Source organism: Carassius gibelio, chromosome A7 (genome assembly GCF_023724105.1).
Source record: "Carassius gibelio isolate Cgi1373 ecotype wild population from Czech Republic chromosome A7, carGib1.2-hapl.c, whole genome shotgun sequence".
NCBI lineage: Eukaryota > Metazoa > Chordata > Actinopteri > Cypriniformes > Cyprinidae > Carassius > Carassius gibelio.
In genome coordinates this window covers 23578021-23591409 of record NC_068377.1, presented here as the reverse complement: position 1 = coordinate 23591409, position 13389 = coordinate 23578021, and the positions used below count along the sequence as shown (strand labels likewise).

General features: G+C 39.4%; 2 protein-coding genes across 2 annotated transcripts; both read left to right on the top strand.

Moving 5' to 3' along the window:
- Window positions 1-3464: 3464 nt before the first annotated feature.
- On the top strand, window positions 3465-5239 carry LOC128016875 (chymotrypsin A-like). Its single transcript, XM_052601735.1, has 7 exons — window positions 3465-3628; window positions 3755-3858; window positions 3942-4021; window positions 4157-4235; window positions 4454-4634; window positions 4786-4919; window positions 5027-5239. Exons 1-7 carry the CDS (start codon window positions 3577-3579, stop codon window positions 5186-5188), a joined length of 792 nt encoding a protein of 263 aa, XP_052457695.1. The 5' UTR covers window positions 3465-3576; the 3' UTR covers window positions 5189-5239.
- Window positions 5240-5891: 652 nt separating this feature from the next.
- On the top strand, window positions 5892-11717 carry LOC128016873 (V-type proton ATPase subunit d 1). The gene is made up of 8 exons (XM_052601733.1): window positions 5892-6566; window positions 8103-8274; window positions 8510-8688; window positions 8888-8967; window positions 9567-9644; window positions 9771-9947; window positions 10365-10442; window positions 10578-11717. The coding sequence occupies exons 1-8, from the start codon at window positions 6440-6442 to the stop codon at window positions 10737-10739; spliced, it is 1053 nt and encodes a 350-aa protein (XP_052457693.1). The 5' UTR covers window positions 5892-6439; the 3' UTR covers window positions 10740-11717.
- Window positions 11718-13389: the final 1672 nt, after the last annotated feature.

The window sequence follows — 13389 nt, the reverse complement described above, 5'->3', positions numbered from 1 at the left end:
AAAGCACATAACATTCGATAAATGTTACTAAATTATATAGTATAACGCCTCAGTTACATATGGTAACCCCTTATTCTCTGAAGGAGGGAACAGAGATGTCATGGTGACTGATGAATTGGGATCTCACTTGGAGAGACCAATCTACTAAGTGTTAACTACTAAGTAAACGAGCCAATGCACGTTGCAGTTGATCACATGATGAGCATGAAAAGGCAGTAGGTGCAATGCATACCAGGTTTTCACTGAGCGGTAGTAAAGCAACCAACAGGACGTGACGTCTCCCTGTGTGAGCCACCTGTGCCCCTTTTTTGTGTAGGCCAGGACTTGCAAACAAGAAGACCATTCACCATTAACAAGCACTACCCACTCAGTGAGACTGGGAAAAACACACACTGGGAAAAAGTACCTGTTCCATATGAACATCCAAAATTGGAGGTGATTGTAAACTCAGGCTCTGTGGCTATACCGTTGACTTTACATATATAGGATCCACTTAGGTCTCACATATAGAAGCTATCCTTCTACCAGTTGTCAATGATTTAACTAGTGAAGTCCTGGTGCCGGAAGTTCTGTGTCTGGCTGCCGATGGAATGGAGGAGCTTACCAGTGTCTTCAGTAAGGAAATTTCCAGAGGTCTGGACACGGTGCCACAGGGTGCCACATCTCTGAGTCAGTGGATCCTTCCTCAGAGGAATCTGCCTGGGAGGGGCTGTTGTGAGGAGCAGTAGTTCAGGGAACCAGGTCTGAGTGGGCCAATATGCCAAGCAAGACCTGCTCCTCATCCTCCCTGACCTTGCACAGCGTCTGTGTGAGCTGTGTGCCAGTGCGTCCATGCTGGGTGTTCCCTTGGTCAGGGAGTAGAACAACTGACAGTGAGAGGTCTTTGGAGAGGCAAACAGGTCTACCTGAGCGGCTCCGAAACATTTCCAAATCAGCTGGACTGTCCGGGGATGGAGTTGCCACTCTCCCGCATAGCCAAGGCAGATGGTCCGCAGGTACCAGTGAGATGGGCTAGGTAGCACTAGCCAGGCACTCAGATACCATGCAAGCTTGACCAACGGAACCAAAACTGTACCCGCAGTGGGGCAGTGAGGTGGAATGCACGGACCAAACTTGAGTGGCTTGTGAGTGGACTGAAGCGGGGACTGAGTGTACAGTGCAACGCAGAGGGTGCATGAGAAGGAGCTTTGTTGATGCTCTCAAACCACCCACTGCTGCCGGCTGGCAAAGGAGGAGGATGAGTGAGGTCCGGTGTTGTACCATCTGTGACTTTCTGTGCCCCAGATAGAGAAAACCGCTCGCAGTGAGATTATCCATAATCTCCACCTGGCCCTCCTACATAGGAGGGAGAGGTGCCTTCACCATCCCACAGAGAGCAGCTTCCTTTCTCTCTGGGTCGCCTGTCCCGGGCCTCTTGTTCTTTCGCTCACCACCTGGTTTGACAGGGGCCAGGACAGGTGAGGCATCTTGCCTATGCCCAGCTCAATGGTACCGCTTGCTGTTGGCTGCTGCAGATCCGGCATAGGATTGTGGGCAGATGCAGACATGCAGGCTGGGGTAATGTGGGAAGTGGACGGGTGGAGGCAGCAGATGCCCGCCGGGGCAGGGTATGACAAACTGCTTTAGTCTGCTTCTGTGTAGCCGAGAGCTGCTGGGCCAGGCTCTCGACCCCATTGCTGAAGAGGCCTGTCTGGGACACAGTGGCATTAAGAAACCGAACTTTGTCAGTGTCCCTCAAATAGATCAGACACATTCACTTTTGGCACTCCTGGACCACCTTAGTGGACATTGCACCGCCCAGAGACCGCACAGTGACCTTAGTCGCTCATAGCAAGAGGTCAGTAGTGGTACAGAGTTCTCTCAGAACTTCTGGTTTGTGACCATCCTTGTGCAGGTCCTTCAGTGCCTTGGCCAAGTGCACCTGCAGTAATGCCGTAGTGTGTAAGGCAGAGGCAGGATCTCAACAGGCCATATAGGCGTCGCCGAACAGGCCAGACGAGTACCTACAGACCCAGGAGAGGAGGCACTGTTCGCCCTGCCGGGTGAAGGCGGTATTAGGACACAACTTCTTGGGATGTGGTGGAGGTTTGCACTCAAGCCCTACCTCTTTGGCGGCTTGTGAAAGTATAGCTATTTTTTTTAGGCATTGCTACCATCTTCCACAGAGAGCTCTCACACTGATGTAGTGATTGACATCCGGTCATTGGGAGGAGCCCGACGTGAAGTCCAGAGTGACTGACTGAAAGGGAACCAATCTTACAACTTTAAATACAATATCTTTGGACAGCTCCAAAACTGACATTTGATCATAAAGGGGCTACATTTTGTTAAGCAATTATGAATATGACAGCACAATGAAGACATTTATACACAACTGTTAATCTAATAAATCTTAAAACATTGAAAAAAATAATAAATAATTATTACTGTATTCACAGTCTCTCCACTCTCCATTTAAATGTTAAACTTTTCAAAGCAATACTAGTAATATTGCTTTCCTTATATATAATAAAGTCCTAATGTCTTCCATTACATTTAAATCTATGAATTAAAAGGAGCACCACAGGAATAAAAATAGATTTGAAAATTAATACAAAATTACCAATGAATAAACAATTAAAATAGGTATACCAAGCTCAGTTTCTCACTGAATTAAATGTATTAATATTTGATATCAGTACAAAGTATATTGGTTGCAGAATGCAAGTTATGTAACTCTTGTGATTATGTACATTTACATTACATACAGCTGCACTAATGTACTTGTAGGGAATATGCTACGTGAAGAGGTTTACCGTACCTGGGAATCAGTGCAGATGTGAACACACAGGCCTTGAAACTGAGAACACAGCTTTATCAGTGTGTTTAAAAATACAACCAATCACGTCAGGGTTATTGCAGTAAACACGATGACTTTTGATAAATGTATGTTACACAACAAAAATTAAAGAGAACTGAATTAATTTAATAAGCTTATTTGACAGATGCAATAAAATCCTCTAATTAAACTTACAGGAAGTGTTTTTATGCTAATTAACAGAGGATATTACACAAAATAACAAAACTCACACGTGAAATATGTCACAGCCAATTACCAATTCCACCACATGCTGTAGTTATTATCAACAATAATCATTCATTTAAAATGGAAGTTATCAGTATTCTTAGAACAGTTTTCCTAAGAAATTATTTCACAGTATTACAGCTATTTTCTGTCTGTTAATCTGCAGCATTCAGTCTTTATTGGTAGTATTCCTGTAGCTCCAACAGTACAGCAAGGTGCTAGCAATGTCAAGGTTAAGGGTTTGACTCCCAGGAAATGCATGAACTGATCAAATTATTAATTTCAATGCAGTTTTAGTTTCTGTTAAATGCATACATTTAAATTAAATTCACAGTTGAAAGACTTAAAGCTGATTTAAAGCAAGGAGGAGGCGTTATCTTTTGTTGGGATGGAAAAAAAACTCTCTTGCAAGGTGCACACAATCCCACAGTGGCGAGATAAGATGTCCAGTGTATGAATGAGGACAGAATATATAAAGCCCTCAGAGGAGCAGACAACATTCAACTGCAGCAATGGCCTTCTTGTGGATCTTCTCTTGTCTCGCCTTCTTTGGTGCAGCCTATGGTACGATTTGTTTCAAAATAAGATACTTTAATAACAGCCTTTAAGCCTAGATTATGTTCATTAAATAGTCCTTAAAACAAATTAATCTGTTAAATTGCTTTGATTCAATTTTTTGTGGTCTGCCAGGCTGTGGCGTTCCTGCCATCCCCCCTGTTATCACTGGCTACTCCAGGATTGTGAATGGTGAGGAGGTTCGTCCTCACTCCTGGCCCTGGCAGGTGTCTCTGCAGGTAAAATCTGTCAATAACAATACATTTCAATGCTAACTCAAAAGGTTTATTAAATTGTTACATCATTAAAATTTTTATTCCAGGACTCCACTGGCTTCCACTTCTGCGGTGGCTCCCTGATCAATGAGTGGTGGGTTGTGACTGCTGCTCACTGCAATGTCAGGTAAACAGTATTAAAGATTAAATCTACAACTTTACAATGTTTAGCTTGTAGGACTTTATTAAGATTAAGTTTGCATTTTAAACTAGCATGTACTGTTGCCAAAGATTTTGTGTTATAAAATGTACTTTTTTACAGAACCTCTCACCGCGTCATTCTGGGAGAGCATGATCGCTCATCCAATGCTGAGGCCATTCAGACCATTAGTGTTGGAAAGGTGTGTAGACTCTCAATATCTATTATACTGAGCATCATTTCCAGCCATTCTGTCACAGGAACATAATTCACATTCACACTCACAACCTTTAGTATGATTTATTTTCACTGCAGGACTAGTGTATCATACCTTAACCACTGGAGAGAGAATTCCAACATAAATCTGAAAATCTACTTAAAAAATCTGAACGTTTAAATGTCTGTATCCTTTCCCCACAGTCTATCAAGCACCCTAACTACAACAGCTACACCATCAACAACGACATCCTCCTGATCAAGCTGGCCACTCCTGCTCAGATCAACACTCACGTGTCTCCTGTGTGTCTCGCTGAAACCAGTGATAACTTCGCTGGTGGCCTGAAGTGTGTGACCTCTGGATGGGGCCTGACCAGATATAATGGTGAGATTTAGAATCTTCTTCATTTCAGCATTTTTATCAGTTTGCATGTATTTCTAAACTTGAATGTATGTTTTAGCCTTTGTTCATATTCTCTGTCTTAATTTATTTTCTGTTGAAAGCCTTTAAAATTCTGCCAATCTACCCTTTTCAGCTCCTGATACCCCTGCCCTGCTCCAGCAGGCTGCTCTGCCACTGCTGACCAATGACGACTGCAAGCGTTACTGGGGAACCAATATCACTGATCTGATGATCTGTGCTGGAGCCTCTGGTGTTTCCTCTTGCATGGTGAGCTGTCCCAAATACATTTATGATCATTATTAAGTATTATTTTAAAATGTCTTCTAACATGTATAGGTAAATGTTTGATTACAGCTCTCCTATGTGTGTTTCAGGGTGATTCTGGTGGTCCTCTGGTCTGTGAGAAGAATGGAGTCTGGACTCTGGTTGGTATCGTGTCTTGGGGAAGCAGCACCTGCTCCACTTCCACCCCAGCCGTGTACGCCCGTGTCACCCAACTCCGTGCCTGGGTTGACCAGACCATTGCTGCAAACTAAAGCAGCCATTAAAACGGTCTTTAGTTTCATCAATAAAGACATATGACATGACCTTTGGTTCAGTTGTTTTGGCTATGATGAAAAACAGAGTGCAACATACCTATATATGCACTGTAGAAATCTGTAAATGCACATTCATCCACTATCAGTATTCTTTACTAGTATTATCTTCTCCATTTTAGAATATCATGAAGTCATCAAAACACAATTGGAATTATGGAACAGAGCTTACAAATGTTAAAAATATTTTAAAAAATTGCATTATATTTTAGCTTCTTAAAAATAGTCACTATTTGCCATAAACATGCTCTGTTTATTTTCTGAAATGATTTTATGAGGTGTATCCTGGGATGCTTTTTCAAAATATTGAAAGTTTTGCAATGCATGCAGCACGTTTGTTGCATTTTAATTTTACCGAAGAACAACAAAAACATTTAACATTTAATCATTCCTTTAATCAAACAAAACAAAGAATGTGTAATCTTTAGTTTGAGGTCCTGCTCAGCCCAGACAAAGCTCTTTTTGATTCTGTTCGGGTGATTGTGCAGGGCTGGTCTGAGGTTTAAGGTTTAAGGTTTGACGATGGTCAGATGCTCGGTCACATGAGTTAGTATGTGTGTGTGTGTGTGTGTTTGTGTGTATCCGGGTATTCAGCTATGGGAAGTCCGACTCGTTTACACGAATCGGTTCTTTCGAACAGTGTTGAAAGATTCTAGCTTCAAAACAATTGTCGTCTGTTTTACGTCATTAGGGCTCTAGACTAAAACCTTCCCAAATGGCCCTGTCCCAAATGGCAAACTTCATGTGCATCTGCGGACCCTAACCCACGCTCGCGATGAACTTCGTTTTAATAAATTCATAAACAATTATTACATTTCATTCTTACGCTTTGACTGTCAAAACGGCACGGAAATGTGGAAGACCGCGGGGGTTTAGGGTGCGATTTGGGACGGGGCCAATGTTTCCAAATTAAATTTAATAATAATGTTTAAGAATTTATTCAAACGAAGTGCTTCGTATGTGTAGGCCTATTGATTGAACTGCCATACAATCGAGCTTTCCTCTACCCTAGTAGCTGGCTCATTGAATCGTTCAGACCAGTTTTGTGAAGCTGTTCAAACAATTCACTGAAAAGATCCGACTCAGAAGAACGATTCTTTATCGATCTGACCGTACTACCACTCAAGACTGCACTAAGGCTACATCCGTCTCTCTGTTAAGCTAGTACACCGGTAGTCTTATTTTCTCACAATGCCTTTCTCTGAATTATATTTTAATGTGGATAACGGTTATCTGGAGGGGCTGGTGAGAGGTTTTAAGGCTGGTATTTTATCTCAGGCGGATTATTTGAATCTCGTTCAGTGTGAAACTCTGGAAGGTGAGTCCAATGTTTGTTGCTGCTAACGTTAGCTGATCTGCTAGCTCTCTGTTTTCATAAGTGACATTTCCACATACATCTTTGTTGACATTTATCGTCATTTAAAGGTGCAAATCCGAATTACTGTGGTAACTCGCTGAGAAATATAACAATATAACGTAACAGTAGCACAGCTAACGTTAATGTTATTAGCACATTTAACGTTAGCTTGTTTCTTTAACCATTCAAATTCCATTCAGCAGGTGAAGATCAGTTATTGTCACTATATATTCCTAATTTTCCTCAGACCTAATATTAAGTAAACAATGGAAGTCCCGTGATTATTTTACTTGTTACTATTCACTATTAGCATTTAAATGTAACGTTACATGCTAACTGTAATGCTACATATTGAATGTAGCTAACTTTACTATTTTCTGAATACGTGTTCAATTTAAATGATCGTATGCAAATGTTTAGAGCACGGCTCTATTTTAATTATGCAAAGTATGTAGTACTATATTGTTTTTATAAGGTATTGGTTAAACCTGATTGACTGACGGGTTAATTTTTTTAATTGTTATGTCGAGTAATAGATACGGTGCCTTTTATAGCAACGATCGAGATGAACAGTAAATGTTTAACTTTTTTATATAAACGAAATATGCTGGTTTCATTTGAGGAATGACAGTCGATGGTGCTGGTCATGTGATATTTCATGACGTCAAAACGAGCAAGAGCTCTTGGGAATATACTGCTGAATGGAGCAATATTAAATTGTATAGTTTAAACATCTCCTGTATTTACTGGAGAGGAGCATGGTTATACTGAGATGTACTGCATTTCTACCAAAATAAGAATTGCTACTTTTTTTCTGGTATTTCCAAGTGGCGTGTATCCTGTAATATCCTGTAAAAATTGAGGAAGAAACTTAATATATTAAATCAATGCAATCAGATACATTCATTGGCAGGAATCTTGTTGTTTAGTTTACTGTTAATGCCTTTTATTGCACTTTTTTTTATTTAAATTGCTTAACAATTTGCCTAGATATGAAATCTTTCTTGCTGAGATTTCTCATACTGTAAAAATCTTATAACTCATAAACAATAAGAAGAATAACAAATTAGAGGATTATGATTTTTCTTACTGATTGAGTTATTTATTATTATTATTTTTTAAAGAGACCATTTGTTTACTTGTTCAACCTGTGCTGCATTATATCATAATATTTCACACTTTACAATAAAGTCCTTTCAAAATAACCCAGATTCTTGGACTATTTAAATTAAAGCTAGATGTATATATATATATATGTGTGTGTGTGTGTGCGTGTGTGTAATAAAGTTTAGCTAATTTTGTCTCTCCTTTAAGCATCAATGGCATGTGACTCACATGGAAAATTTTATCTGTGCTTTAGGGAACTGGAAATGATGTAAAAACGGTTTCAGATGAATGTAGAAATCACTGCCAGAACACAAGCTTTTAACACTGAAGAACAAGGTTTTGAGTTAATTTTTGAATCTTTAGGGGTTTTTCTTGTTTTCGTTTCCTCAGACCTGAAGCTTCACTTGCAGAGCACTGACTATGGAAGCTTCCTGGCCAATGAAGCCTCTCCCCTCACCGTCTCCGTCATTGATGACAAGCTGAAAGAGAAGATGGTGGTTGAGTTCCGGCATATGAGGAACCAGTCTTATGAGCCTCTGGCCAGCTTCATGGATTTCATCACGTGAGTGCAGAGTCAGACAGACATCAAAGAGTATAAGCAAACCACACTTCAGATTCACACATAATACTGAGCTCCTGTAATTTACAGAAGTATTATGTTTGGTTAATATTCATAGCCAAGAATATGTTTGTTTGCTTTCACTGCCATTTTTTGACTTCATCACTTTTTCTGTTTTAAAGCACTTCACCTGTCAGGACCCATTATTAAGCTCTTTTCCATCTTTCTGCTTTATCAGATACAGCTATATGATTGACAACGTCATCCTGTTGATCACTGGAACTCTCCATCAGCGGGCCATTTCAGAGCTGGTGCCCAAGTGCCATCCTCTTGGCAGCTTTGAACAGATGGAGGCCGTTAACATCGCCCAAACTCCAGCAGAGCTCTATAATGCCATCCTGGTGGATACACCTCTTGGTAAGACAGCCTGATATGAAAAATTCACACATGATTGACATTCACTGCATGTTTTGTAGCCAGAGAAAGTCAGTGGCATATCATGTCATTATTTTTTAAGCATTCAGAAATATTGTGAAACAACTCAAAAACATGTTCTAAATAATACCAAGGTGCTTATTTCTACATCACAGTTAATGTCTGTGTCCGTTTGTTTCAGCTGCTTTCTTTCAGGACTGCATCTCTGAGCAGGATTTGGATGAGATGAACATTGAAATTATTCGCAACACTCTTTACAAGGTCAGCCTTGTGATGGAAGATACTAGCATGTAAATCTTAAACATTCACTAGGAATTTTTCTATGACATGACAAGTATGCATAGACACAGAAGCCTGCTGGTTTATGTGTGGGTAGTGAACGTAAACACTGTTTTTACAGGGGTAGTCAGTTTCTGTATAGGCACATATAGTACCAATATGTTATAAAAAAATTATAGTGTTATAGTGCAGTTGACAAGGAAAAACTATACAGCTCATTATACACTTTTCTTGCAAGATTCAAGAATTTATTCATCATATACAGTTATACAGCGTTCAGTGAAATGTAAACCTGGACATCTTATTTTATTTGCATTAAATATGAATAGGATGTACAATTCTAAAGTAAGGTGTCATAAGGAATAATAATGGGAAAAAGTAAATAATAACAACAAAATAGCATTAAGGTAAGTAGGATTAGAAAATGCTAGGCATGTTTCCTGCAGAATATATAAAGTCAGTATTAAATCTGTTATTGTTACATCAGTATATCAGTTATTTCATTAATGACTCTCTAGGTTTATAAAGGCCTTTAACTAAGAAATCAAGAGCTGTAGTTGATCTCCTCTCTGTGTCTCCAGGCCTATCTAGAAGCTTTCTACAAGTTCTGCTCTTCACTGGGTGGCACAACCGCAGATACCATGTGCCCAATTCTGGAGGTGCGTAAACACCCATCAAATCAAGTATAGGGAACTTGATTCTAAAATCTGATTCTTTTTATTGTTGTTGTAACCAACATATTTCAGTATTTTAAGAACTAAAGCAAAGGTTTGCTTCTGTATCAGTTTGAGGCAGACAGACGAGCTTTCATCATTACCATTAACTCTTTTGGTACGGAGCTCTCCAAAGAAGACCGAGCTAAACTCTTCCCACACTGTGGCAAGCTCTACCCAGAAGGTCTTGCACAGCTAGCCCGCGCAGATGATTACGAGCAGGTCAAAGCTGTGGCTGAATACTACCCTGTAAGTATCTGTGTAGACCTCAGTGAGTTTAAACCGAGCGCCAACCTCCCGCTCTCTCTCGTGAGGCCAATAAGGAAGTGATTAAAACTGCAATTCATCGACTGGCCGCTGGAGGCTGGCTGCAGAAGAGAGTCAGTCCCATAGACTCCCCATGTTAAAATGCTCAACTTTACAGCAGAAAAAAAAAAACGTTTACAGCCTGGTGCAAAAAAATTATTTTGGTCTAAATAGCTAATTTTGCCCTTCATATGACAACTGTGAGGGGGGTTAATTTTTTTTTTAGAACTCATCCGTTTAAATTATTTTAAGACTTAAAATTCTGCATAATTAGGGGGGTGGCCACTTGAGTGACGGGGGATTGCCGTTTTTGGCCACTAAAAAAAATGTGAGGATTAACAGGTGTTGATGCTGTTTCAGGAGTACAAGCTTCTCTTTGAGGGTGCTGGTAGCAACCCAGGAGACAAAACCCTCGAGGATCGCTTTTTTGAACATGAGGTGAGCAAACGTTTTGACATGGTGAAAGAGAGAGAATGTTACTGCATTGAAAATCACAATTGTTTTTGATGTTCACAGATTTCTCTGGTTTGAAAGGTCTCTGCTAACAATAAACTGTGGGTTATATTCTTGCAGGTGAAACTCAATAAGCTGGCCTTCCTGAATCAGTTTCATTTCAGCGTGTTCTATGCCTACGTCAAGTTGAAGGAACAAGAGTGCCGAAACATTGTGTGGATTGCTGAGTGTATTGCCCAAAGGCATCGGGCTAAGATTGACAACTACATCCCCATATTCTAATGGTACATAATATCAGTCTTGAACAGTGATCCACATGGCATGCATTAACTGTGCTCTGTTATGTCAAGGTTTGAAAATGACGATCCTGTCTCCGCCCTGTTTCATTGTGATTGTCTTTATTAGAGTTAAGGATCATTCCTTTTTGTTTGACAGAAAAAACAATGCAGTAGCATCCCCCCTCCACCCTTAGGATTTTTTAAAGGAAGCTTTTAGTAAAGTAAGATGTTTTTTGTTTCTTCATGATGTCATGACTGTGAATCCGGTTACCTGGCAACCAGTCACAGCCCATTGCAAGTGAAGGTTCCAGGGAATTATGGAGAAACAGGGAAGTTTAAGTGAAATGCAAAACTCAAGACATCTAATTGTCATACTCTTCCAGTGATCTTCCTGCTAAGAAAACATGCATTCCATTATTATCATTTATGCTTATAATTTTCAGCTGATAAACTCTCTGAACTCTTGGTCTCCCAGTGTTCACATCTGATGAGTGTTAGAGAATCGCTGGTTATTTAGACGGTGAGCCTTATTTTGAAACGCAAGCAGAATGAATTAGTTTTGTGTAAACCGTTGTATTTAGTTCAACTGCATGGTTGCATAAAAATGGATTTATAATTGATTTACAGAATAATTGTTTTGCTTGTGTTTTACTAATAAGGAACAATGGGATTATCCTTAATAAATAAGAGAATTGCTGGGAATTAACATGGGGACATTTTTTTCTTTTGTTTTGTTTGTTAAAATGAGAATTGTGTGCTTGTAAATTATTGCTAAAATTTGTGCTGATGTAATTTATGGAGTAGATCATATTTTATGATTGACAGCTGAATTAGTGAGGTCAAATAGATGTGATATTAAGAAAGACCTTGCATCAGCTAAATCTATTGTGCTATTGTAATCATGTCGTCTGTATTTTGTGATCATATATATATATATATATATATATATATATACATACACTATATAAAAAGTTAATCTGTGTTTGTGTTTTTGAATGTCGTCTTTCATAGAAAAAAGAGACAAAAACAGCCACTATAGCAAGTTGTACAGCATAAATAGTACTGTAGTTGCATTATTCACCACCAGATGGTGCAAAGAGCCCAATCATTCTTCATCAATGTAGTGTACTCTATGCAGTTTGCCTTGGACTTCACATTTTGGCTACAGCATAAGCTTAAGAATTAAAATGTGCATTTTACTACAGACAGATATTCAGCTGAACAAAAAGGATTTGCTGTACCTTCTGACACAGATGTAAGATATTCATTATAATCAGAATTAGTTGAGGGCTTTGTGATACAGTGCTGAGATGCTTAAGCATGTGATGTGCTAGTTGACAGGAAGATTAGAGTCTGCCATAACCCACTATAGGCCTCGGGCTAATGATGCCATGTTTACATTAACTCTGCCAAAAGCGAATCTGTATCTAAACATGTGAAAGCGGTGCCAGCCACTTACTGACAGAGCTTTTGTAAATACCTGACTTGGTTTAAACATGCAGTTGAATGGCTGGTTATCTGTGTTTCACATCCATTGATAAGAAATGGTCTTAGGGCTTAGTGATGTTCTAAACACCCACGCAGTGCACAGAGTTTTGTATTTCTGTTTGGATGAACATCACTTTTTTTATTTTTAGGGGGATTTGGATCACTCCCTGATGACCCCATCCTCGCTCTTTCTACGTGCTAAAACATTAAGATTCAGGCCTCATTAAAAACGCTTAATTACTGCAAACAATCGCAGCCATTTAGCTCTGCAGTGCTCTGGACCTTTTGCAGATCAGAAGACAGAAAAGGGCTCGGATTCTAGCGATCTTTGCAAATTATCTTAGCAGCCATCTCACTGCCGCCAAAAGAAGAGCACAATGAGGTTAAACAGAGTTTATACTCTTACTGCCACACGGGTCATGATAGTACTGGAAAATGCATAAATCTTCCAGATGCCTCCAGCTGTTTTTTTTAATTCAGTATATGAATATACAGGGTATGACTTAGGTTGATGTTCACTTTTGACTTCATCATAATACTATAGTACTGATTGTAGTATTCCTCTTCTTCGTGTTCACCAAATATCAAATCATAAAAATGATTAGTTTAGCCAAATCTGATGCCGTTCAATATATATATAATGGAAGCCTCAGAGTTAAGCAAAATGAGAAAATAGTTACTAAAAGTAATGACTTTTCTGGTTACCTTTGTAAATACATGTGCGTTTATGGAACAGTGTGATTTGAATTAGGTGATACATGTTGCACAATGTTTCTGTTGAATCATCATCTGTCACACAAGTATCTCAGAACAACAATTAACTTCGTTCAGTCTTATGTCATTTCAAACCTGTATGACGTTCTTCTGCAGAACACAAAGGAAGTGCCAAAACTGGTTGGCAACTTCAAAATTAATTATTTTGTGTTCCAGAAGAAAGTCATACAGATTTGTAATGACACGAGGGTGACTGAATAATGGTAGAATTTTGATTCTGGGGTGAACTGTTACTTTAAGTTCTTGCAATGTTAAAAGAATAGTAAGCAGTATAGTAACCAGTCTTATGTCCCTTAGCTTTTAAGAGCATGTTAACTATTCTATAATTGGATTCCAATCCCTGCAGTCGAGCAGGGTGATGCCCTCCAACATCCTCTAGACGTCCCCATAAT